This window comes from Periplaneta americana, chromosome 4, assembly GCF_040183065.1.
Source record: "Periplaneta americana isolate PAMFEO1 chromosome 4, P.americana_PAMFEO1_priV1, whole genome shotgun sequence".
Taxonomy (NCBI): Eukaryota; Metazoa; Arthropoda; class Insecta; order Blattodea; family Blattidae; genus Periplaneta; species Periplaneta americana.
The window spans coordinates 90718751-90745962 of NC_091120.1; the positions used below are offsets into that span (position 1 = coordinate 90718751).

A 27212-nucleotide genomic window follows, 5' to 3' on the forward strand; every position below is an offset into this window, starting at 1 on the left:
TACCTATTCCAGTATCTTTACGAGAATTAGTTCAAGCTTTCGTAGTGGGGAACTTTACTCGGATTCACAGTTCCAATCAGATATCTGATCCAATTGTATTGCAGAAAGGAGTTTTCCAAGGATCACCTTTATCCCCATTAATTTTTAATATGTCAATAGATTTTATTCTAAAAGAACTTAACGGAGAAACAAGTCAGTGATAAATTTGGTTTTGAGGTTTCTGAGAATTTAGACAATCTAACCATGGCTGCCTTTGCTGATGATTTAGTAGTCATAGGGAAAGATATGTCAGCTGCTCAGGACCTAGTATTAATGGTGAAGGAGCTTTTAGAAGGCATTGGATTACACATTAATCCAAATAAATCAACTTCCATTAATATTGTAAAAGGAAAGTTACGTGAAGAGGATCTGATTCTTTATGAAGATTGCTCCATAAGAGGGATCAAACAAGATGAAACTATAAGATATTTGGGTGTATCATTCAATGAGGAAATAACATTTGATCAGGAGGGATTTATGTTAAGTCTGAAAAATGATTTGGAAAATTTAGTATCCACCTCCATGCTCCGTCCAGATCAAAAGCTCAACATTGTTAACCAGTATATATGGCCTAAATTGATCTACTCATTACAAATGGCTCCTATCCATCAGTTACCAGGAACATTCTTAGAAGATATTGATAAGTTAATCCGTAGTTCTGTTAAACAAATGCTTATGTTGCCATCTGATACACCTACTAGTATGTTATATGCAAGCAAAAACTACAGAGGTTTGGGACTAGTCAGAGCATCATGGGAAGCGTTCTTGCAACACTGCAACATCTGCATCACTTTAATATTAAATGAAAATCCTTATGTAAATAGTATGCGACCTTTGATGTCTGAACTTAATTCTTCCTGTCAACATCTAAGTCTCTCTTGTCCAGTTGAACTTCGTAAATCTGTGACTAGGAAATTAAGAGAGGAATTAAGAAATGCAGAATTCGAATCATGGAAAATAATGCCTGGAAGAGGCAGAGGTGTAGAATTGTACAGCCAAGTACCTAAAGCCAACGCCTGGATTTTTAATAAGTCTGGACTATCTACATCTGAATGGGTAACCTGCCTCAAAATGAATGCCAATTTAGCAGCAGTTAGAGGAGTACCTGGTCGCTCTTTGGACGGATCCCGGTGCAGACATGGCTGCCTGGAGACTGAAACCCTTGCCCACGTCCAAGGTCAGTGTAACAGAGGTTTACTCCTCCGAAATGCCAGACACCATCATGTTCGATCCTTAATTGCAACTGCTTTAAGAAAAACGTCTTGGACAGTAGAAGAGGAAGTTTTTTGCCTTGCTACTAATGGCTCCTCTAGACGTAATGACATCATAGCGTATTCCCAGACTACCAAGAAAGGATATATAATTGATCCTAACATAAGGATTGAAACGGGGAGTAGCCAGCCGGAGGGTGTCAATCAAGAAAAGATCAACATTTATCTGCCAACAGTTGATTACTTCAAAGCAAAATACCAGCTTGAAGACATTGAGGTGATTGGTCTTCTTATTGGAGCTCGTGGTGTGATTCCCAAGTTCTTTGAACGCTTCAGGAAGACTTTTGAACTACCACAGACAATTACTGCTGACATAACTTCAGTTTTGAAAAGCTCTTGCCAAATTCTGAGTCATCATATTCATTCTGTTTAATTTTTTTTTATTCACTTTCTATTCATATATGTTTATTTTAATTTTCTTTCTACAAAATTTATGTAAACATTTAATGTTGCAAAATTCATGTAGGAGAGTATACCGAGTCCTTCTGGGCTACCTCCAATGGGAGGCAGTTATTACCTTACCTGGACATAGGCTACATGCTATTATGGTAACTACTGAGTGAATCGAGGACTGAGCACAAATGAGCCATAAGGTAGGATTGAAACAGATCCTTATGCACAAAAAAACTTGATACACTGTCGAAATATTGTATTATTTAATTATGTGTGTAATGTATAGAACTACTTAAACGTTACTTGGTCCACATAAAATATTAAATTTACACACTTCAATTTCTATTTTGACCACAGAAAATATCGTACTTTTACGAGTTTTGTCGTAAAAGATGAGTATTTTTCCTGGACCAAAAAAATACAGTTACATACGGAGTAAAAATTAGTATTTTATTGTTGAGCTCACTGGAGCCGAGTCATTTTACAGTGTCACGAAATAGTGTTCTTGTGCTCATCACTTAGGCATATTTGTTTCTTGTTTTTCTTAAAATAATATTTATGTATAATTTTCATTTATTTTTATTTACGTAAACAATGATGCATAGTGAGGCCAACACAAAAAATTATCCACGCTATATTGACATTAGTTTGGAGCGATTTATTAAAGGATGTATTCAAGCCTAATTCAGGGAAAAATGTTAAACGAATTATCATTGCAACAGAAACGGATGTTCTCTCAACCAAATGATTCTATTTTAATTATTTGTATAAAATAACAATTAAGAAACATATCGTCGGTTTCTTAGTAAAACTGATCAAGTCATATTGAAGGCTTCAATATTAAAAACTAATAATATAGTACGTTTACCTTCAAAATAACTAATTATTAACAACTGAAGAAGTACAATGATTTTTGGATGGATCATTAAACCTTTAAATGCTTTTTCCCAACAATTTTACATTTTGGACTAGGTCACTTTTACCAAGAAACCGACGATATATAAATGTTTATATATTCCCATCATATAAAACAATAATATTATATCTGTATAAAAATAGTGTTCAATTAATAATATTCTGCGTTTGTTGTGTGTAAGGCTGCCTTAAATAGACGGAGTCATTTCTTTTCATTTCATTATAGCCTATTAGTCTGAAGCGACAATCACAAAACGCGTTATTTTAAAACTCTTGTATTGAGTTAAATATGTCCTATCAAAATTTTGCACAGAATGAAACTTATCGGAAATCGTTTTTAAAGAAACTTTTGTTCTGTAACATTTTTCATGAAAATCAATAGTAAGCGAGATATTTCAATTTATTTAATTCAAGCCCCCTTATGACCCCCCTTTAAATAAAGTATTTTGAATGTCATATACCGTAAACTACCTAACTATGGGTAACTTGCACCATTTTCTAGTTAAAAATTTGTTTTCAGTCTGTATGTAGTCTTTAAATGCCTAATTTTGAGATGGGCATTTATTTTATACATGTTAGGATATGCAGGAATGTATTTAGCCAGTCATATCTTCGAAAATAAATGTCTTTTGAAATTTATAATCTGCCAAAAATTGGTGCAAAGTTACCCATAGTTGGGGGTTACTTTGCACCGCCAGAGTTTTAAGAGGGGTGATGCAAAGTTTGCCACTGCTGGTGTTACATTGCACCATACACGTGTTAAACAATGAAAATATAATGTATCAGGACCAGAAAAAATGGAAACACAGATTCAAAAACTGCTATAAATAGTTACACGGACAAAACTTTCTGAAAAAAACTACACAAAATTTCAATATAAGTTCATCACATTCTTCTAAAATGTTGTTTCAAAAATATTTTCAGTTCTTTCGAATGACAAGTGAATAACAGCACGTGAATAACTGTAAAAAATTATACGTATTATTTTGTGTCAAGTCTGGTATGGAATATAAGCAAGCCCATTCTTGATACTTTCTTGGGTGGATTTACTCTCCCAATTACATCCTCCCATTCATATTCCATAATATCCTCCCTTTCAGTTCATTTGCAGGATTTGAATGATTTTGTCATTGCCTTGATGACAGCACTGTCTGTTTGTATTCCCTGGTACCTGTCCAAGCCGAACCAATTGCTGACATCTTTTGGAGCACTTCATTTGGAACTTTGTCCCTCAGTGATAAGCCTAGTATCCTTCTCAACATTTTCCTTTGGCATATTTGGAGATTGTTACCAAGTTTGGCAGCGAGAGACCATGTATGACTTTAATATGCAATAAAAAGAAAAACAAATTCAAGTAATTTAGCTGTAATACAAAGTGTGAATTATAGTAAGTGTTTTTAAACTTCATGGAAGATCCTCAAATGAAAATAATGCAATTAAAATTTAAAAAATCTTCGTTTGTTTTATGGTGCAAAGTAACCCCAATTTAGCCTCAAATTCACCTTGATTAGAAAATTATTCTGTAACACCATTTGCCGACAAACAAGTGAAACTAGAAAGTCTAAATGGATGAATAAGGAACAGATACACGTATAACTTATCTTGAGATTGTGCACACCATCTGTGATGAAAGGTAATTAATTTGATCTATATTTCAATCAAATTATGCACATGTTCTGTTGTTAAGGTATATAAATACCATAAACAAAGTATATGACCACGAACAGTGGAAAAATACTGTACACATATACCATCTATTGGTGGAAGTGATGAACAGATAAATTTGGTTCACGTAAACACCCCTAGACTTATATAAAAAGTTTTTCATAGATGGTGTAAAGTTACCCCTGCAGGTGCAAAGTTACCCCATTTTACGGTTGCCTAAAATCTAAGTTGAAACGAACTTAATTTGTATTCAAATTTTCATAGAAATCAGTTCAGCCATTATCACGTGAAAAGGTAACTAACATCCAGACAGACATACAAACAAAAATTTGAAAAAAGCGATTTTCGATCTCAGGGTGGATAATTATACTGTTAGCACCAATTAATTTTGGAAAAGCAAAAATTATCAGAAAAATTTTGGTTACAGATTTATTATTAGTATAGATTATACTAAATGACACTGCGCAGTTATGTCCTACTTTACCGAGAATCATGACAGACAGCATCCAGGCTCCGCTGTTTCCTAGAGGAGTGGTAGTTAATGCATATGGGGCTTTGAATTCGATTTATGCTTCATTTTAGTGGATAAGTATAAGTTGAACATTAATAATTTCGGGTAGTATTCTCTGAAAAACTTGATATACGTTAACATTAGGTAAATAGGCCTATTACTTTTTACATAGTACGTACTTAAAATGTCAAAACAAAAGTTTCAATTACCCCGAAACACTTCTGACTCAAGGCAAAACAAAATTTGGAGATTTAATAAGGGTGAGGAAGACGGGAGATTCATTAACTAAGTAACAATGCAATCATTTCAGTGGCTTGACCAAGAGAAACTAGCATCGAACGCTTTGATCGACTTGCCATTAACAGAGTTCGAACTTACCAGGCTCGTGAAAGAGGATACAGCGCTGAATGTTCTCAGAGAATTAACGAATGAGAGAGTATTGATTTGATATGCTGTTAATTTAGTATTCATTACATATTCTCCTTGCCCCCCTCCAGTTGCGGCCAGTATAGATCATGCATGCCATATAATTTGATCACAAAATGATCTAGTTGTAAACTTTAATAGTAAAAGTAAAACTACGTAAATAATAATTATTTATCACGAGTCTCAAATATTGTAAATTTAATAACATGCATGCAAGATAGGAAAATAGTTTCCTCATAAGTAGGTACATGAATTATCAATAAAACGAGGTGAATAATTTATTTCATTTGGTTTTTATTGCATTTTGGACGAAATAACCAATACGTAACAAGGATAATGAAGTGCTTAATATTGAAACATCTTCAATGCCAAAAATAACAACTGACATGTCTACTGGATACTTATTGCAAATATGGTCCAATTTCAAACATGTGGTCAGCAATAATTCGCTTCAGTCTTAATAATACCTTTCCATTCAATATGTTACAAAAGATGAAATCAGTTGCATTAAAAATATTTCAATGTTAAATTTAATAATTATAAATTGTTTAGTTATCCTATTACTTAATTATGGCATAAAGAGCAACAAATTCTTTCTATAGTTAACATCAGATTGACATTTACCAACCCAAATACACTTCCAAACACCTATCTACTCTTCTAACACATAAATGAAACCCGTACGAAATTTATGAATGCAAATTGCCCTTTGGGAAGTTAAACTACCATTTGAAAAATACAATTAAAGAACTTCTACTGTCTCAGGTACGTTATAGAAATATATGTCTCTCCATCCTTAAAGAGGTAACCCGCAAAGTTTCAACATTTAAATGTACATTACTGGCATTTTTTGTGGTACAGTTTAAATTCTATCTTATCTATTCTAACTATTATCAAAGTGAAAAGTAGGGACATGCAAAGAGAAAATTCGGAGTAAATGTGAACTTCTAGAGATGACCAATGATACTGTTCCAAAATACTGATATTATAACAGAGAAAATATTCTCAAATACTGAATTCAATGAAGAACTACCTGGTAAGGTAAACAATAATATTATCAAGTAAAAGAGGATTATCTTCCTATCATATAAATTAATGGGATATGTTTCACCCAAGATTTTTACAAAATACTTTTAATGTAATTTGATATTAAATTTCAAGAACCATATCATTTTTGCATATGGAGTTCGTACCATATTGTTTCCATTGCTACACAATTTTGAATGGTAAAAGGGATATGTAATTTTTTAATTACTGAATTCTGTTTTCTTTTAAGCATTTTTCTTAAATACAAAAATTATATTATCAGATGTAACTACAATATTTGTTCAAAACTGGCAATAAAGCATTAGCTCGAGACTCAACATGCAAGGAGATTATAACTGTATATGTTTATGTATGAAAATTGGCACTAAAACATTAGTGCGAGACTCAATATTTGAAGATGTAATGTTTTATGCTAATTTTCTATAGATGATGCATTAGACACATCTTCATAATTCTACACTTCACAATAGTTAGTAATTACTAATTATCAATCAATCGCTTTGCTAAACAAATTTGTTCCTGTACCAGAATATGGTAACACAAAAGTAAATGTCTCATTTTTTTAGTATTCAAAACAATGATGTGTAAATTTTAATAAATGAAAATGTGCTATTTGTATACTATAAGACCCCTAGATTATACTGTATTTTCTCGAAGTAGGAATTTTAGTAACACGCAAAACAAGACTTCAGTGCTGATCACTTCATTCATGTCTTAATGTGGTCTAACTTCATGCCTAGATATTTTACTGAAGTTACAGATATCACGTCCTAGAAAAAAAAATTATAAACACCATTCTTTAATATGAGCATAATTTTGACTGTTTTTTTTTTTAAGTCATCACATAACTGAAGCATGAAGGAGTGAACAGGGGTAAACAAAACTCCAAAGTTTTCAGCAGCCAACTTTTTTTTTAAAGACATATCAAGAATTGAATATAAGATTAAAATTCAGTTGTTAGGTGCAAATTTTCAGGTGCCATAAAAACTGGGAGTGAATACAGGTATATAATTTATGTTATATATATATATATATATATATATATATATATATTTTTTTTATAGGAAAGTACAAACAAAAGTAGTGAGCAAATCATAATTTAGGAAAATGCTGTACACAGCTACATGAGGTCTGTCTGAAAAATATCCAGCCATTTTTAATATCTAGGAACCTGTTGCGCAGCTTTGATCAGACCCAGGGACCCTAGGCAGTTAAGAGTTGGGCTCCCTTTTTGGTCATTTCCAGAGTTTTACAGGACTTTTTTTAGTGGGTTAATTTACGATGCTGTATAAACACATCAGGTTTTTTAGAGTCTGAGTGAAATGAAAGTGATAACACCAGTGAAATGGGACCAGGGTCCAGTACCGATAGTTACCCAACATTTTCTCATATTGTGTTGAGGAAAAACCCCGAAAGAAACCTCAGCCCTGAAACTTGCCCCGACTGGGATTCGAACCTGGCCCAACTGGTTTAGTGATCAGATGTGTTAACCATTACTCCAAAGGTGTGGACTTCAGGACTTTCGAGAACCTTCTATACACATACAATATCGAAATACCTATATAGAACCTTCAAGAATATTCCTGCACTATCATACTACCATTCACTAATCACTTCCAGAACATTCTATCTTCGAAATTCTATAAGATCTTAAGACACTATATACTATAAAATGTTCTAGAATTAAGTCAGTGTTGTTGTATCAATGCCTTGCATCTAGCAATGAAGCCATTAGCATTCGTGTTCTCCAATACTTCTGGGCTACAGTGTCTTCTGCAGATAGTGTATTGCAGGTCTTCAAGTGGCTCTCGTTCATCTCCTCTTGTCTGTTGCACAGGGGACACAATGGGGAATTTAGACTTTGTAGTTTATGTGAGTGGCTTGCCAAGCAATCGTGTCCTGTAAGCAGCTTGACGGCTGCAACTGCAGTTTTCCGTGGTGCTTGTGGGATTACTTCTGGGTTCAAGATTAGGGTGTTCCATTTTTGTTTTCGGAATGTTTTTTTTGTTTCCTTAATATGAAGGTGTGAGAATTTAGAATTGATCAGGCACTTTACTGAAGTCATTGGCAGATTTGTCATTTTTATTTGCTGTATTGTTGTGCCTTTCTTGGCAAGAGTATCTGCCAGTTCATTGCCCTCGATCCCACAGTGTGCCACGACCCACTGTATGTGAATTGTTTTGTTAAGATTTTCAAGTTTTAGGACAAACACAGTGTTGCCACTTTAATTGTAAAAAAATTAACTGTGGCCAATGTGCCGGTGTCGTGTATAGTTCCTGGAGTAGCTCAGTCGGTAGAGCATTCATGCGATAAGCAAAGGGTCCCGGGATTTATACCCGGCCATGGAACAATTTTTCCTTGAAATTATTCAAACCTGCTTTACAGGGAGCTACTACTTGAAAGCCAGATTTGCATAATTTTCTATTTCATTCGAAAAAATTGACATTATTTTCCATGTCCTTTGTTCTCAATGTATAACCATTTCACCCCCTGTATATAAAGTTTTAGTATACAAACAAATATTATTACTGTTTTCCCTGGCCAGTTGGGGTCCAAGACAGAAGTTCGCTGCTGGGCCCTTGATGTAACTTGCAGTCAGTCAAAGATCTTATTGTGCACGGGTGGACAGTCACTTTCCTGTAAGGCTACTCAGTCAGCTGTGAGACGTTGTTGTGTGAGCTTGTGTACTGTGTGATTCATAATTTCAACTTCAACATTTGTCCACAAAGAATTAAAGAGTGCTTTCACGGATAATTCAAGAGTGAAGCATGGATAAAATTGTGGTACTAACAATTCAAAGATGGCTGTGAATCCTCTGAATGTGACAAAGCTCCTGAACTCTTGTGCATTCATGTGTCATGCAGATTTATTTATTTTTTATTTGTTGTAAAACATTGCATCGCCCAGGTCTGTGAGCACTTCAGTGAAGAAGCTCGTAAGAGGATTTTGAGACTTAGCCTATCCAAAAAATTTGAGTTATTATTCCTAGGTCGCACTCCAATTTTTCCATATATTAAGTTCACTGTTGGCAGTCATTCCAGGATGGGGACAGCAGTGTGAGCAGCGAGGCTTAATGCAAAAAGCCTCTAGAGGCATGACTACGACCTTGACTCACAAGCTCAAGAGAGGACCGGAAGGGAGTATCGATTTGTTACATCTTCATATGGGAAGAGGCTAACCTTCTGTCACAATATTACATCGCACTATATTGGTGTTCTCTCAAAGTGCTGCGTTGTTTAGTTTACTTTAATCAAAAGTGCATGCATGTATGTTACACACATTTACATATTAAAATAGCAGGTGGAGGAAGACAAAATAGAAATTTTCAGTTTTCATGATATAAAGAATATCCTTGGCTAACAGCATGCTCTGAGACAAACAAGTTATACTGTTTTACCTGTATTCTGTTTGGGAGTGATCATCATCATCATCATCATCATCATCATCATCATCTTGTAGGCTCTGAGTCATAAAAAATTTTGATAGAAAAGTCAATAAACATCTGCTCTATAAAAAGATACAAGGTAAGCAGATTTTTTCAGCCTGCCCAGTATTTATACCTTAACATCACCACTGCAGCATTTCCTCTTCTCCTAAGGCCCAGATTTGACTCCCTGTGACTTCTGGCTTTTCGCAAAGCTAAAATCACCAATGAAAGTGAGGATACTGCAGACTGTGCATGAGATTAAGAAGACTGTGACGAGAAACCTGAAAGTGATCCTGAAAGAGGACTTTACAGACTGTTTTGAAAACTGGAAGGGATTCTGGAATAATTGTGTGAAGTCCCAAGGGGAATACTTTGAAAGGAACTAAGATGATATTGTTCTATCTAGAACAAAAAGCTACCTTTTTATATTAAATGGCTGGATACTTTCTGGGCAGATCTTTTATGTACATATAGTACCTGTAAGCAAAACTGTGCATATCTTACATTTCAAATTTCACTTTTCAATCAAGAAATAAAAATAAATTTTCATATATACGAAATATAAACATATGCCAAAAAACCATTATTTCAAAGAATTAGTTTAAGTATCGTATTATGATGAATGCATTACTCCTTTCCAAAAATAACTCAATTTTCATCATTTCATCAACACCTCTACTGTTGTATGATACATTAACAAACTACCTTACCAGAGTATCTGCTTCCATTTTTCTATAATATCCTGGTTGTGTCACTATAAAATAAATAACAATATTTTTTTGGTCATCTCTACATTTAAATCAGGCCTCAACTCTATTATGCCACAATTACTAGTAAAGTGAGGGTCATCTTAGTATAGTATGTACCATGATTATCTTGGTTATAAATCTAATTAAAATAGTTTTATCTCTATACAACATGGGCAATCTACTAACCAGTACACAACATTTTCTTTTTCTAAGTACTGTATAAACCATAAATTATACGTTTAAATCTTGCTGTTAACTTGATTTAAAAGCTACGCATTCAGATATAGGCTGATTATTGTCGTTTTCGAAGTTTTAAGTGTGGTCCCTTGATATAATGTAATTTGTGTTTTTATACAACACCTTGCGTTATGTTACTGTTTCTCCAACTTCAAACCTGGGCGACAAAATGGGAACAGGTAAGGTCTAATAACTGATTGTATTTGCAGGAATAGTAGGAAATTTGAAAAGTACTTCTTTAGCTTTTTCACAATCTTGTATGATTTGTGGATAACAAATATACATAAAAATAGGTAGACAATTCTTTCTCAACCTTCAAAATACAACAGTGTACATATAATTAATATATGGTGATGTTAGTAAATTTCTGAAAAACAGTAATGTGTAATAAAATATGGCTACACAGTTTGGAATACAATAAATAATTTTTACATTTTAAATAACTTTACTTGCATATGAACTAAGAAAGTAGGTTCACAATATTTGAACAAGTTCTTGACAGTTTAGGACATAAAAGGTAAAGGAACTTAATTTTTTCATTATATATAAAAATAAACGTATAATATTTGCATTCACGTAACATCAGGAAGGAAAATATATATTACAAATACATAACGAAGTCACATATATTATGCTCTGTTACATTACACTCAAATCTCACTGAATTACGAGATGAGAGAATTAAATTCTCATGACACGAAGTCTGTTTGTAAATTCAAATTAAACAAGTACATAAATAAAGAATTTCTTTTAAAGTACTCATTCCATTATATAGAAGAAGACAATGAAATCTACTGAATTTTAGTTAAGAGAAAAAAAATAAAACACTTTCTCTAGCATCATTTATCTACATTTGTAACTTACGTTCTTACACTAATCTTTATAAGGAAGATAACTGTATTGTTAATCCTGAGCCACGCACACACACACATACACACACACATACATACACACTGTTGTAGAGTAACAAAGAAATATGAACAGAAAATTTCATTGAAAGTAATCGTCCACCTAGGATGAAAAGAAAAGTTAACATCTGATTTTAGTTTCGAACATCCAAAATTTCCTTGAATGGCTCAGGATGCTCCAGAATAGACACGACATTCACTTCCTTATGTAAATATATGGGTCATTCTCCAGAAAATGTGCATTTTGAATGTAATGTTTCCCGAAATTTACAATTAAGATAAAAATGATTTTTTGTATGTTTTTGCCTTAGTCTTTACTAACTTTATTAAAATTCATAATTCGTCTAGATCAAATTTTGGTATTTTAGCATTAAATCCACTTTAAATATTTCGCGTATCTACATACGTGACAGTAGCCTTTCTCATGCTCAACTTTTCATATTCTTTTCTTTCATCCATCTTCTTCATTTTCTAAAAATATTAATCTACGAATAAGAGAAAATATTATGCAAGAAAAAAACCTTACAAAAATTCATTAATTGAACCTAACCTTTAATAACTGGTTTAAAACACAGCTCAAGTTTTGTCCTAAATAATTTAATTCTTTTATTGAAAAACCTGAACTAACGAAATTCATCAATTAAAAATTTAAAAAAAAAAGAAGTATATTATTTCATTAAAAATCTAAAGTCAAAAAACTTCTCAGGGTATGATAAAGTAACAAGCAAAATATTAAAAGTGAGTTCACATAATTATTATAGCTGAGCCACTAAGTTATTTACAGTCAGCTCTGGATACAGTGAACATTCGGCTATAGTGAACCTAAATTGTTGGTCACGGCCCGCATACATTAGTGAACTCTCACTTCAGTTATAGTGGACCTAAAACTATAACTTCTCCAAGAACATGTAATTTTAAAATGGCCAAACTCATAATTTAAGAAACCTTTTCTCCTATAAACTTCCAAGAATATGTTCAGAACAAAATCTCATACCTTCTACCCCTTAAGTGCATTGAAAAAGGATTTGTTCAGCTTCATGGACAGCTTGAAACATGTTAAAAAGAATAGTGTATGCAGTGAGGATAAAGGAAGGATTAATTCTGACTCCTTTAAAAGAGGTTATTAGAAGAATAGGAAGAGAAAGTGTTTTCTTTTGTAAAAGGTAGGAGAGTGACGACCAAAGGGTAAATACAAGAAGGATTACAGTATAATGGCCCTCAACCCTTTCTCCCACATTTTTGTAAAAGTGAACTCGGGAAAATTTCAAGGCCGAGTACACAGTAGGATACTTCTAGTGGGGAGAGGTGCGAAATCGGTCAGTGCCTACTACTTACATGGCCAGATTAGATTCAAGTTTCGAACTGTGAACATCAGGATGTCAAAGAGTAAAGTGTTTAAGATGGAAGATACAGCGAACATTAGTACTGATATTGAGCGTGTCCAAAACAGGCATTAATACTGTATGTATAGCAACATCAGTAGTATAAAAACAGACACTTCGGTTTTAGTGAACCTTGGATATAGTGAACGAAATATGTTGGTCCACAGAGGTTCACTATAACCGGAGTTGACTGTATGTAACTATTCAATGTTCAATGGTAAACTCAAAACATAAGATTATTTAGGGTCAAATTAAAGAAGTACCTAATTTCTCACGCCTTGAATTCATGACATTCAATAACACTTCATGAAATTGATACTAAAACTTTGTGTTGTAGGCCTACCAGTAGACTATATAGTAAACCTCTTCTACATATATTTCAACTAGACTGTGACTATAAATTAAGACTTTATAGTAGTATTAAGTTTTTTGACTTGTTCCATATTCTAGCTGTGAAGCAACTTACAAATACCATGGAATGTTAATAAATACAATACAATACATGATTCTTTTAAAATATTCCTTCCTGTAAATAATGTTTCCATTATGCATCTAATCAAAGTGACAGGAAAATCAACTCCAACCAGACAAAGAAACACTAGACACAACCTAACGCGGAGTAGCTCACCACGTTAGTGAAACAGAGCTACCCTCTAGCAGGAGGCCTTTGCCCTTCAAGGGACACATTAGGCTGCTATTATTATTATTATTATTATTATTATTATTATTATTATTATGCATCTATTAATATCTGTAAATTTTATGTTTTTAGACAATTGTTGTAACAATACTAGTACTAAATAATTACATAATAGCAATACTATATAATTAGTTTTAATTATAGTAATGCTGAACTGCTCCCAAACACGAGCTTTGCTGATTTGAGTGGTATTAGAATACAGGTGCTTATATGTTAAGCTTCATATTGTTTCTTTGTAAATTTATCTCTATAATATTCCATAATTTTAAATAAATGTCAAATTTATTAAAATTAGAGTTTAATCACGTCCATTGATTACTTGTCACATCCATGGACGTGATGAAGTTACTTAAAACATTCCATACATCCAGCAATTTTGAGATCATAAAGTTTTTCTTCTCAAGTAATGTCTAAACCCTACTTATTAAATATGTAAAATTAACTATTTATTTAATATTTAGAAAAATCACATGTCCACAAATGTGACAGGATGATTTTAGCAAAATCAAAATCTTGTACTTAAATATAAATTATCTTGCCAGTATATTAAGAAATAACGAAAGCAATATGCTTCCAATACAATATGGCTGGCCAGCAATAACCAAGGCATGAAACAGTCACTCGTCTGCAATCTAGCAGTTTTTATATTATAAAGTAATAGATTTGTCACCGACATGACTGAAATTCTTGTGACAAGTATTTTGTCTGTTGTAAAAATCATTGTTTTGATATTACCTATTACTTACTTACGTCAAGTTTTCGGGCTTACCTTGGTGTAATTACATCTCAAATAATGTAGTTTTGGTTTATAATTTAGTTCCCGGTTTAATTTACAATCTTTTATATCTGAGGGATTTATCAGTCCAAGGACGTGACTTTTCACGTTATTTGACAACATTTAACTGTAGGAAATAAAATTAATTTTCAATTTCAACTGTATATACTATATATATTTTCATACAGTTTTACTTTTAATTTTAGTATAAATACTGAGTACTTAGTGTTATTATTTGCGGACAAATGTTGCTGTGAGAGTAAAATGTACCTTTTCAGGAGAATGACACATATATTAAACACAAATTAAATATGCAACTGTGCTTTGCTGTCACATATGGTAATCTGACATTATATAGAAACTGTAACCATAATGGTAGCATTAGTCTTTATGTAGATAATGGTAGCTGGTTGAGGGCTATGAAAGGGCTCTGATAAAAACTAATAACGGGTTTCTCACGTACGACGCAACTTGAGGTCTCCAGCGTTGCTTCGAAAGCATTAGCTTGGCAGGAAGGCGTACTCATTGATTGTGCAACTGACGGTCTCCTCCATTTCTCATAATAAGATTAGTCTTGTAGGTGCCTTAACTGTAAACAGTGCATATTACTGTTTCGTTTGCTGTGTGATTGAGTACACATTTGTTCATTCTTATTGTGTGTAGTTTCATTTACTATGTTATACACAGGGAGCAACGAGTTTTTATTGGGTTAAACTATGCAGAAACAGAGTCGTATGTAGAATGCCAGCTTGCTTTATACAGAAATTTTCCAGCGTACATGTTTCCAATAAATCGACAATATGTAGATTACTAGAAAAATTTAAAGAGACTGGATGCGTGTTAAACATAAAGAAAACTATAAAACCATGCAGTCTAATAGAGGAAAAATTAGACGAAATAGAAGCGGCCTTAGAAAGAAGTCCGAGAAAATCGTTGCCTCATTTAGCATTTCAGTGATTGTGATTTCAACAATTTCGGCAGGCGAAATTCGTCAAGTATTTAATAACGTGTTCAAAAGGTGCCAGACTTCTCTAGCAGCAGAGGGTCATCAATTTACGTACCTTCTGTAAATAAAAATAAACATAATCTAGTAACATTACTTTTTAGTTTATGCATAACTCAGGGGAGACAAGCCAGACCATGATGCGGCAACTATGCTAGGCGTATGCAGTACATGTGCCATGGGAGATGTGGGCAGGCAATTGCGTTGTACGTGATAAACCCTATAGATCATTATTACTTGTGAAGATTCTTCATCAGTGTGATATACTGCAGAAAAAGGAAATAATGTTTGTTTAAATACAAGTGAAAAACGAGTACTTTGATATCATTCGAGATCAGCAACTATTTAATAATGAGCTAAAATACGAATAACAATCGCATTTATACTGTGCCTATATAGTTACTAATTGTAGGAAAAACCTTTAAATATATTAAACAAATTCATGGAAATTTAAATATCTTTAATGACACAAATGCAGGAATGCAAATCTCATAATGTTGTTGTTTTCTAATGCCAGGCATTTGACAATGAAGTCATTTGTCATTTGACCTCTTGCACTCCAATATTTTTCAAAGATATTATCATGACCCGCCACAGAAGCACAGATTTTGAGATGTTCCGAATCCATTTCTTGGTTTGAGTTGCACAATGGACAGTTAGGGGACTGATATATTCCAATTCTATGCAGGTGTTTGGCCAAACAATCATGGCCTGTTGCCAATCTAAATGCAGCTACAGACGATTTTCGTGGTAAATCAGGAATTAACTGTGGATTTTGATGCAGACAGTTCCATTTTTTCCCTTGGGATTGTGTTATTAAATTTTGTTTGTTGAAGTCTAAGTATGTAGATTTAATAAATCTTTTCACAGAGTAATACGTAGATTTAGTAACAGGTCTGTAAGTACCAGTGTTGCCCTTCTTTGCTAAAGCATCCGCATTCTCATTTCCCAGGATTCCACAATGGGATGGTATCCATTGGAATACAATTCTTTTATTGAGTGATATTAATTGAGAGAGCATTTTAGTTATTTCTGCTGTTTGAGATGAAGGTGTGTGTTTAGAGACTATTGATAGAATAGCTGCTTTGGAGTCTGACAATATAACTGCATTCCTAAATTTATTGATGTGGCATAGAAGATTCCTGAGACTTTCACTTATTGCAATGATTTCACCATCAAAACTTGTTGTTCCATACCCAAGAGATCTATAAAGAGAGAAGAGACAGCACATAACACCTGCACCGGCACCTTGTTCTCTGGAGATCAAGGATCTGTCAGTGTATAAATGAAGCCAGTTTTGTGGAGTGTACCTAATATTAATTGTCTCTAAAGACAATTGTTTCAGTATTTCAGTGTTTACTTCTGATTTCAGTATTTCTTCTGTTAAATTTAGATTATATTCTATATTTAATAGAGTTAAAGGGTTTGGTTTAATTTGTAAGTTTTCTTTTAAATTCGGGATATTGATTTTCTGTTTTAATTCTTGAACAATGGATATGAAACTTTTTTGAGTTTTCAATCTACAGAGAGGACTGTATGAATGCCAATTGTTTCCTGGTAATCTGATAAGCTTTTCATATTGAATCAGTGCTTTTTCTTCTATTGTCATTTTGATGCTGTTAATGTTAGTGAGGAATCTCATAGAATCTATTGGAGTTGTTTTGATTCCACCAGTAATGAGTCTGAGAGCTTGGTTTTGAACATATTCTATGTCGTTTATGAAAGGTGAAGTATTCAAAATTTCTCCGCAGTATGTCAGCACTGGCTGTATAAACATTTTGTATGTAGTGTTCAAAGTATTCCTAGAGCATCCCCATTTCTTTCCTGCTAGTCTTTTTAGAAGGGAGAATCTTTTAAGAGCTTTTTCAGAAATGTATTTCAAATGGTTGCTCCATGTTAACTTACTATCGAAAATAACTCCAAGATATTTGGATTCATAAGTCCTAGGAAGGTGTTGGCCATTGTATTGGATATTGAATTCTCTTTCTTTTTTACCGAGTGAAAATATTTGGTAGTTACTTTTGCTTAAATTGAGTGTCATCAAATTTGATGTATTCCATTCATGTAGTTGATTTAGAGCTTTAAGAGCAGAATTTTGAATTTTGTCTCTGTGTCTGTAAGATACGGAAGTCCACAAAACTATATCATCTGCAAATAGTGCTGTTTTCTTGTTTGATTCCTCTAATAGGGAGGGTAAGTCATTTATATAAATATTGAATAAAGTTGTGCTGAGGACAGCGCCCTGAGGTAGACCTCGATATGTTTGTCTGTAACTAGAAAATCTCATAATGTGTAAGCCTAAGATAGATTACCTCCCCAGATAAACTTATTATCAGTACGTAATGAAACTTATTATCAGTACGTAATGTGGAATAGAAATTCCCTCTCACTCCCAAATAATTATTATGTTTAGTATCTAAAGAAAAGCAGTAGCAGTAGTAATCTGATACCCAAGTGCTTCGATACTTTTCATGCAGGTAAAGTTGTTAGTGTCCGTGGAATTCCTTAATCCATATGTGTTCTCTGGATGGTACTAAATGGACAACACAGTAGTTCAATTATATCTAAAAAAAATAGTGCTACATAAATTTTTGTATTATTGCTTTATATAATTAATTAAGTAATAATGTAGTTTCCATCAATTTCCCCCCCCCCTCTTCCCAACACATAAGTTTCTCAGGGGGGCAAAGGAAAAATTGGAAGTTGAAAATGCACCTCATTGCTAAAGTTGAATTTACTTTGAGAAATTGCCATTATTTTCTTGGTTACTGAATATCCAATTGACAAAAATTCCATGAAGTCTTGGATCTGTCTCTGCACAACATTCTCTGTACCTGTAATGTGTTTTCACATAACGCATTGTTCCTTCATATGTGTGCGTGCATATGAAAAAGGGACTAGTTCCCAGCTAATTAAGAAAATGGGGTGAAATGTTGCTATTTCCGTTTTTTACAGTTTTGTGTTCTTTTATGTGTAAACTAACCATAGTATAAGTTTCAAAGTCATAGGTAAGTTGGAACTCTGGAAATTTTGATAATTTAGTCGAAGGCGAAAAGGGACCAGTTCCCGCTGTGTAATGTTTTCTTCATTACTGTAACACAGTCTATATACATATAAGCTACTTTATGATCAACACAATGACTCATCATCGTATCTCCTTCTTGTGTGTAGGTTTCTTTTAATTCCTAGTCAAGAAATAAGACGGAGTTTTGCAAAATACATTAAGGGACTTAAGAGAGTGAAGAGGAGAGCAATTGGAGGAGGGTTGAAAGTTTTCAAAATTTTCTAGCTTTTCGACATGGAACTTGAAAATTCAAAATGAACATTACTTTCTACAACTACAATTTAGATTAAACATTTTGGATCATTTTTTAAAATATCATCCCCAAAGGTAGAGCCTAATGGAGAGGAGGCAGGGGGGTGAGAAATATCTCAATGAAATTTTATATCTGGAGGTTTTTCAGGTCACAGAATACGAATATGGCATTATTTTGTGCAAATTTATTCTTTAAGAGAGTGAAAGGGGGCAGAAATGGGTGAGAAAGTAAATTTGATGTGTGTGTGTGGGGGGGGGGGGGGTGTTTCGAGATGCAAAATACTGATGTGACAATTTGTGCGAATTCAATAAGGCAGATTATGAATTATATCTGAATACTGAAACATTGGGTAACGCAGATAGACATAAGCACAGTGAACACATGCACTTAACCGAAACATTTCCCGTTCTTCTACAAAACAGATGTGTCGATATCTGCCTGCACAATCAATGTGTATAACAACAGTATTTCAGTGGTAACATTGGGAGACAAAACAAACCAATTCAGACGTGCATTGTCACGTATAGAGAGGGATGTTTGTTGATATGTTTATTACACACGAAAGGGAAAGAGGGAAGGACCCATATTCCATTACTATTGCCACGACTTTAGTTTTTAACCAGCCACTAAAAGAGATGGACCATTATTCTACACAGCAGTAACACATTACAAAATAATTTTAGTATTACTGTATTTCCAAAAAAAATTAAATCATATGTAATATAGTAGGATATAAAAGTGCAGGCCTAATAGTTCAATGTGCAAAGTTTACAATGCAGTTGTAGTATTTTCAGTGCTGGTACTGTGCTACTGCATGCCGACAATTATGTTGGACAAAATAAAAACTTCTTAATGAGATATCTGATCTGGCAAGTAATAAGTGATAAGAGTCAGTGCTGTAAAATATTTTTCTTGCCAACTGGACACCCAAAGTTTCAACCAGCTCTATATTTTGGATGTTTCGAAAAGGCATTCTGAAAGAACTCTTGCGCTACCATAAATGATGTTCTGAAAGTAGCACAAAGGAGTTGCTCGTCAGCTGAATCTAATGTGTTGTTAAATGTGTGAATTTATATAAAATAAACAGAGACAAATTGAGACTGAAAATCTGGACGTTCTTGTTGATAAACAGATGCCAGTAAAGACACTACACTATATTTTCACTTATTTTGGAAATTAAGGTCTAAATAAAACATGTCAATAAAACAGAAAATAGCATAATCAGCGTAAGTAATGTATGTAACCAGAGTTATGAATATGAATAATAAATTAAAAACCTCTATACTGAAAAATAGGTTTTTCTTTAATAAGAATATAGCTTCAGTTTTACAGGTCTTATCTTTCTTAAATACATTAATTATTCTTTCAATGTACATGTTAAACTAATATCGTAGAGTTAAAAAATAACAATATCTCAATACCCGACAACTGGTCCCTTTTCATATGCATGCACACATACAGTGCTGCATAACATTCGCCGAAAAAACTCCATTACATTATTTTTCTTTCATGTTATGTGTTCAATATAACAGTACTCCATTATCACTAATCGCAACAAAAACAGATGAGAAATGTTCCACTATTAATGGTGCAGTAAATGCACTTTGTATGAAAATAAAAATACTGTACCTATCTGTAATTTTCAATAATGAACTATTTTTATTACTAGGTTAAATCTTGTGTTCTTTCGGGACACCCCTTCATAAGTACAAAATAAATAGATTTTGACACATAAGGAATATATTTACATAATAATAATAATAATAATAATAATAATAATAATAATAATAATGGTAATAATATATGATAGTGGTAATAATAATAATAATAGTCATTTACAAACAAACTGTAAATCACGCGCTCTCATTTCTTTCTCTCATTCTATAGAATTCTAAACACACTATATCAAGAGTCCACCATATTCCTTTACAACAATGTCGATTTCCTACATGAAAGCTTTCTAAGGTATTACAAAGAAAATGTTGCATTTCCAATGTAACTTAATAACACCCGACTAGAAAAAGAATGTTTATGATACATTAATGTTATAAACTTATGTAAATCTTATAATTAGCACACATCAAGTAGCACCATCAACATTATCTTATATCTTTCATAAAATAAAAACATAAAAGTGGTGTGTTAACTACATCATTAAAAAATACAGCTTATATATTGAATTGTGCACTGACTGAAATTTAACAGCAGTGTTGTTCGTTGGTGATGCAACAGATCTCTAGAAACTTAAAATATGAGTAGAAACAGTCCACCTAATAAATTTGCCTTTCAAGTTAGTTGTGATTCACTTGGAAGTGTATTTAAATTCGCATTCCGTGGCTAACTGAACCATAAATGCAAATTTAGAATGGCAACAGCAAACCTGAAAGACTGTAAACACAATGGCAGTACTAAGGAATAAATTAGCTTATCTCAAACTTCTACATATAATGAGTATAATTCTAGGAGTATGTTTGAAATACTCAAAAATTATTTTAAAAAATTACACAGCCTATCCAAAATCTTGGTTATTTGTAAATGTGGTCTTTAAGGCTTTATATAGAAGCATCATGGAAAATATAATTTTCATAGTAAGCAATATTTTCAATTAAACTTCGACATTATTACATATATTACTTTTTAACAATTCTTAGAATACTGATTACTCTTCCTTAATTACATACTGACTCATTTTAAAAATTTATATTTTATATTACAATGCTTATATCACATACCTATGTTCAAATGCTGCCAGGACATTTTTGTCACTTCTCTTTGTCCACATCAATGGTGGTCACAGGTATTTCGGTCACAGACACTTTGTTCTTAAATTTCAGTCCATTCACTTTATGTCGAGTTTCAGAAATGGTTACTCAATTTAATGTTCAATTATATTTTTGTCACATGCATTTTTGATGCTGTCTTAACGAAAAGATTCACATTAAATAATGAATTACTGTTTTAGATTACTTTGGAAATAAACTGTTATAATAAATCGTAATTATGGCATACATTATAATGAAAAAAAAAAAATCATATATGTTAGTGAATAACTCGTACATAGTAAAGGTGACAGCATGGCATATACTAGAGATGTGGAAAGCGTGAAATAATATGCAACACCAGATCCACTAGTAACAGAGATGTGGAAAATGGCGTGACTACAATCAGAGAAGGGCCTTACACACATGAAGTGACAAGAACCGATGTTGAGAGGCAAGTACTGTTAAAGAAGAACTTACAAGTGTCCAGGATGAAGAAACATTGATAACACTTCCTAAGAGAAACACATTATTACATACTGCATATTGTTAATCGTTCACAAAATTCAAACAGGCCTCCACTACCAGCATCACTTGAGCAGTGTATAATCACAGAACTCTATGACTACACCATTACTGAGGAATCCATTCTTGCAGTTCAATAGTGGACAGGACAATCCCAATTGCTACCTTATATGCTACAAATGTCAGGCAATTATTATACAAATTTACAGATCAGGAATAATGTATTCAGATAGTACCTTCAAAAGTGTACCCAGGATATTTTATCAATTGAAGGGTCCAGAAGAAAACGATCAAAGTCCAATATATGTATATAGTTTTTTTGGTGCCATTCGTTAGAGGGCATCCAGAACTACATTTCCAACAACCGTTTACAGTGAAAAAATGATCAGAGTCACAAGAAAGTGGGCTTGAAATATTAAATCAAATGAATGAATTATCAAAGTCCATGCATTGTATGAAAGAACGGTCATAGTCCTTTGTCAGCCTTTATGTGTAGATTCAATGTTCTCTAGACTGAAAATATAACAACCAATAATGAATTAAAACATTATTGAACATGTATTAATATAAAACTTGAGTACATTGTTGGAGTATATACCAGCGTTGTTTTCATAATTTATTAGTTCTTGTTTTAACAGTATGAAATAAGCTTTCATGATGAACAGTGTAAGAGGAAGCAGTAGTGAATGTGATAACTGATAAGGAAAAAACAAGAACTGAGAGAATCAGCAATGCATCAAAGAAAATTCGTGCAATGAGCCACATTACAGATGAGCCTTATGATTGTAACTGGATTGTTTAAAAATATTAGACGAACAGAAAAGGACAAAATTATTAACGATTTCCACCTCCTTGCTTCTAAAAACGGCTAAGACAGCCATTTAAGTGGATTAATAAGCATTCATCCAGTAGGTCTAGAAATGATGAAATTACCAATACATTCAGAAAAGCTGGACCAGAAGCTTCATATGGATGCTGAATCCCAATTCCTAAAGTAAAATTCAATTACTTATAAGTTCTCAAGAGATTCTGCAGTGAATCAGCCCAGAAATTCTATGATGAGTTACCCATGTGCAATGCTACAGAAGAGGGGATGATGTTTTTTCAACTGAGACATCTTGAAGAAAGTCATTTCAGTGTGTTGTGTATATCTAATAATACTATGGACACTGATCGTTTTTTCATCCCAAAGATTGTAGTAAGCAAAATAATGCGACTATTGTAACATTCATTATACACAACCATAACTATAACAAAAAAATACCGGTAATTAGTATAATCCCCAGAAATGTGTATGTCTAATTTCACGATTCCGTAAAGTCTAGTTTTGTTGTGAGGGGTTTTCAATTTTGTTATTCATCCCAACAACTTGGATCGATCCCAAATTAACCCTCAGTCATGGCTTCCTCATACAATAAAGACTGGAATATAGGAACTCTGGCAACAGCAAGCCGTTTGTCTATTGGCTGCATCCAGCATCACCATTGTAATGTTTTTTGTCGAGCTAAAAGGAATGTAATTCTGAATTGACCTCTGTAATACTCCGATTGCTAGTTAATGAAGAGAATAAATAGGTAGCATATTAAGTAAGTATGACAACATGTATGTCACTGAACTATTATGAACAATAAGTAAATCATAAAATATACAATTTGAAAGGAATTAAAAGCTGGAGCATGTGCTAATGGTAACTTCTGATGTATAAACAAGTTTAGTGAACTAAATGGATTTTAAACTAAAATAAAAGTATGCAAATCTGGCTTTCAGGTACAGCTCCCTGTGCAGGTGATTTGAATAATTTCAAGGAAAAAATTGTTCCGGGGTCAGGTTTCGAACCTGGGACCTTTGGCTGAGCGCGCCAATGCTCTACCGACTGAGCTACCCAGGAACTACAGACACCGGTAGCTCAGTCAGTAAAGTGTTGACACCTTCAGCCAAAGGTCCCACGTTCGATACCCGGCCCTGGAACAATTTTTCCCTTGAAGTTATTCAAATCAGCTGCACAAGGAGCTACACCTAAAAGCAAGATTTGCAGAATAATAGGCCTATACGTTACTGTTTGTTACAGAGTTTGTGTACATTCAATGTTGGGTCTCTGGCAGCCTGTCAGCCCACTTGAGGTATGGGGATATAAAGGGAAAAAATTGAGCAGATGTCTGGTGTAATTCCTGGGTAGTTCAGTCGGTAGAGTGTTGGAGCGCTCAGCCAAAGGTTCCAGGTTCGATACCCAGCCCCAGAACAATTTTTCCCTTGAAATTATTCAAAATAAAAGTAGTTTAGACTTTCACTAAAAAGAAATTAAATTACTTTTTCAATATTCTTTTATTTACAGGTGGCACCCAAATGTTGTGTGTCTGGATCTGCCAGCAATTATCTGAGTGAGAGAGGTTATGTTACAGTTTTAAAATATCCAACTAAAAAGGATAAGTTAACATCGAAGTTTGTGACTAGAAGCTATACCACGAAAGGACTTCAAACTAGCAAAGCATTCAGTTGTGTGTATTAAAGACTTTGAAGAAAATGATTTGTATTTAGTACCGAGAGATGTTTGTAGAGACACAAAAGGAAGTGTACAAGAATATCTCCGAAATAGGTGTCTTTTGAAACCTGGTGCTATCCAAAGGATATTTCTAGTCTTACCGTAACATTTAAATAATCCTACATACTTCTTCAACAAGAATGGACCCTGCTTTTAGGAAGGAGAAGAACTTGAGGGATTTGTGCAGCAACAAATCAAGCGGTTACAAATGGACAAAATTCATTCATTTAATGAATTGTGTAATAAGTTAGACACTTTCAAATTAACACTGATAACAGGTTGGATCACTGTAGTAAATGCAGTGTTTGTGTGCTTTTTAGTACTTAATTTTGAGATGTGTAGATCACTAAAGAGACGGACGAAATGTTAAGGGCAATCATAGCACAATGACCAAAAATTAGATAGACATGAAGAGCAATGGACTACAATTTTAGTGGACCGAACATTACATGGACAAAGAAAAAGGTTACCTTAGTGTTGTTACTTAACATCTGTGGATTGTTCAAATCATTAATCTGATGCAGTTATAAAGCAAAACTACGAATTAAAATTACCTTCGTGTTAATATCTTCAAATCTGGACATTTGAGTGTCGAATAGTAATGAAGTTTTTAAAGTTACTTACAACAGCATACTGCAATATAAATATTTTAAATAAACCTTCACGCCATCTTCATGTATGTATGTCGATTTACTTACCTATTTGTTATTGAATGAGCAGACAAAGATCTTGAAATAATCATACATATATGTATAAGAAATCTAAACCATTTCATATAGAATTTCTCGTCATGATAAAGAATTGTGAACAAATGTCATTAACAGACATTATGTTAGTACTTGTAATAAGTTTTGTTTATATATCTTGATTTTAACGTTTTGTATCACTTAAGAATTTAGTTATATATATATATATATAATAACAACTTCCTAGTGTTAAAATGACTAGAACACTAGAAAGTTATTATAATTAAATAAAATTATTAAGTAAAAAGTTATGTTTCATGTGCATTTCAAAGCCATTAACGTCATGGAAAGAAAGTGACTTTGGAAGTAAAAATATTAAACATAAAGCTGTATACTATAATGAGGAAAAGTGGTTATCTTTGTACACGCGTAATTTTCAAAATATAGTACTAAATTTAATAATTATAAATAAATTGTGATAAGTTGTAATTTGAAGAACAAAATTTTAGTAATTTATTTTACGTATTGTAACAGAGAATTCTTTGCAGAGACAAATTTTCTAGATTTCAGATTCTTATACAGAATGAACATTACATCACAGTTACCTTAAGATTATTGCATTACACTCTCGTAACACAAATTCCATGTTACATGCTCAATTCTTTTCTATATCGAGTTTTTCAGTTCTTCATAAATCATGACCATCATCTTCAAACAATGATTGGTATTTTGAAGTTTAACTTAACTGTAATATGCATAATGTATGACAAATTTAAATTTTATCCAAAGATTTTCGGTTTTCAGTTAATATTTTACAAACTATATATGATTTTAAAATAAAAGTAACATTTTTAGCATATGATAAAAATCCATTTTACAAATGAAAACTATTACAAATTGAGAAAGATTTCGTACAGAACACTAAGAAATTCTGTGGAAAAGACGAAAATTATACTTTCCACATACTGTATATATAATAAAGGACCATTTCATGGCCTTTACAACTTCGCCACATAACTACTGATTCCCACAAAGTTGTTTAAAAAAAGGTGAAAAAATACACTGAGTAGAATACTTACAGAACCAGCTGTTGATGGAAACACAACCTACAAGGACATAGGAATGTCCATGACTCTTTACCCGATAATATGGGAAGAGTGATCACAGACGAGGTGGCTGTTACCATCCTACCCACTAATCAGGGTGGAGGAATAGTAGCATCTTCTGATTTATCTTCTTCTTGAAATGACAACAGGAATTGAGGATCATTTACTGCAGTAGCTTCATCTTCTGCTGTTCTTTCTTCCTCTGTTAAATCTGCAGTATGACTAATACCTGGGCTGTTTGACAAGGGGACGGCTTTTGAGTTTGTTGCATCACCAGAACCATCATGAGCAGGAGCTATTGTAATAACACTTGTCTCTTCTGACTGAGCAGGGCACTCAAAATGAACACAATGGAAAACCTGAAAATAATCCATACAAATTTATTTTCGAAACAATTATAATTTAACAACTTCAGAACTAGCAGTATCTAGTAAACTTTGCACACATAAACAGTTTCTCTCAAGACAAAACAGGATTTTAAAGTACCTCAACTATACCGCCAATATATGCATATATGCAACAAACTAAAATTAAATCTTGTATAAATATAAATACAAAATTTTTCGCTTTTGTACGGCCAATGACTCCAGTCAAGTGCCACTGCATTGAAAAAAAAAAAAAAAATATATATATATATATACACTGGGTGTTCAGTTCAAAGTGTGTCATAACTCGCTGTATGCCGTCATGTGGCTAGCCGATGAGCCTAGAGAATTCAATCTTCCTACACTTCCGCAGAGGCATATTACCTATGAGCCAGAGAAGTTGCCTAGCAAGTACGGTGTTCATTCTGAAGAGTACGTACCGATACGTACGGTAACGCCAGTAGTGG

The 27212-nt window shown here is 33.2% G+C and overlaps 1 protein-coding gene across 2 annotated transcripts in view; it reads right to left on the reverse strand.

Moving 5' to 3' along the window:
* Positions 1-5494: 5494 nt before the first annotated feature.
* The window catches only part of BTBD9 (BTB (POZ) domain containing 9), a 51934-nt gene continuing 30216 nt past the window's right edge, over positions 5495-27212 (reverse strand). For both annotated transcript variants that reach the window (XM_069823721.1, XM_069823720.1), the window contains one exon: positions 5495-26739. In XM_069823721.1, coding sequence (XP_069679822.1) covers positions 26473-26739 — 267 coding nt within the window. In that variant the 3' untranslated portion in view covers positions 5495-26472. The remainder of the gene's footprint in view (positions 26740-27212) is intronic.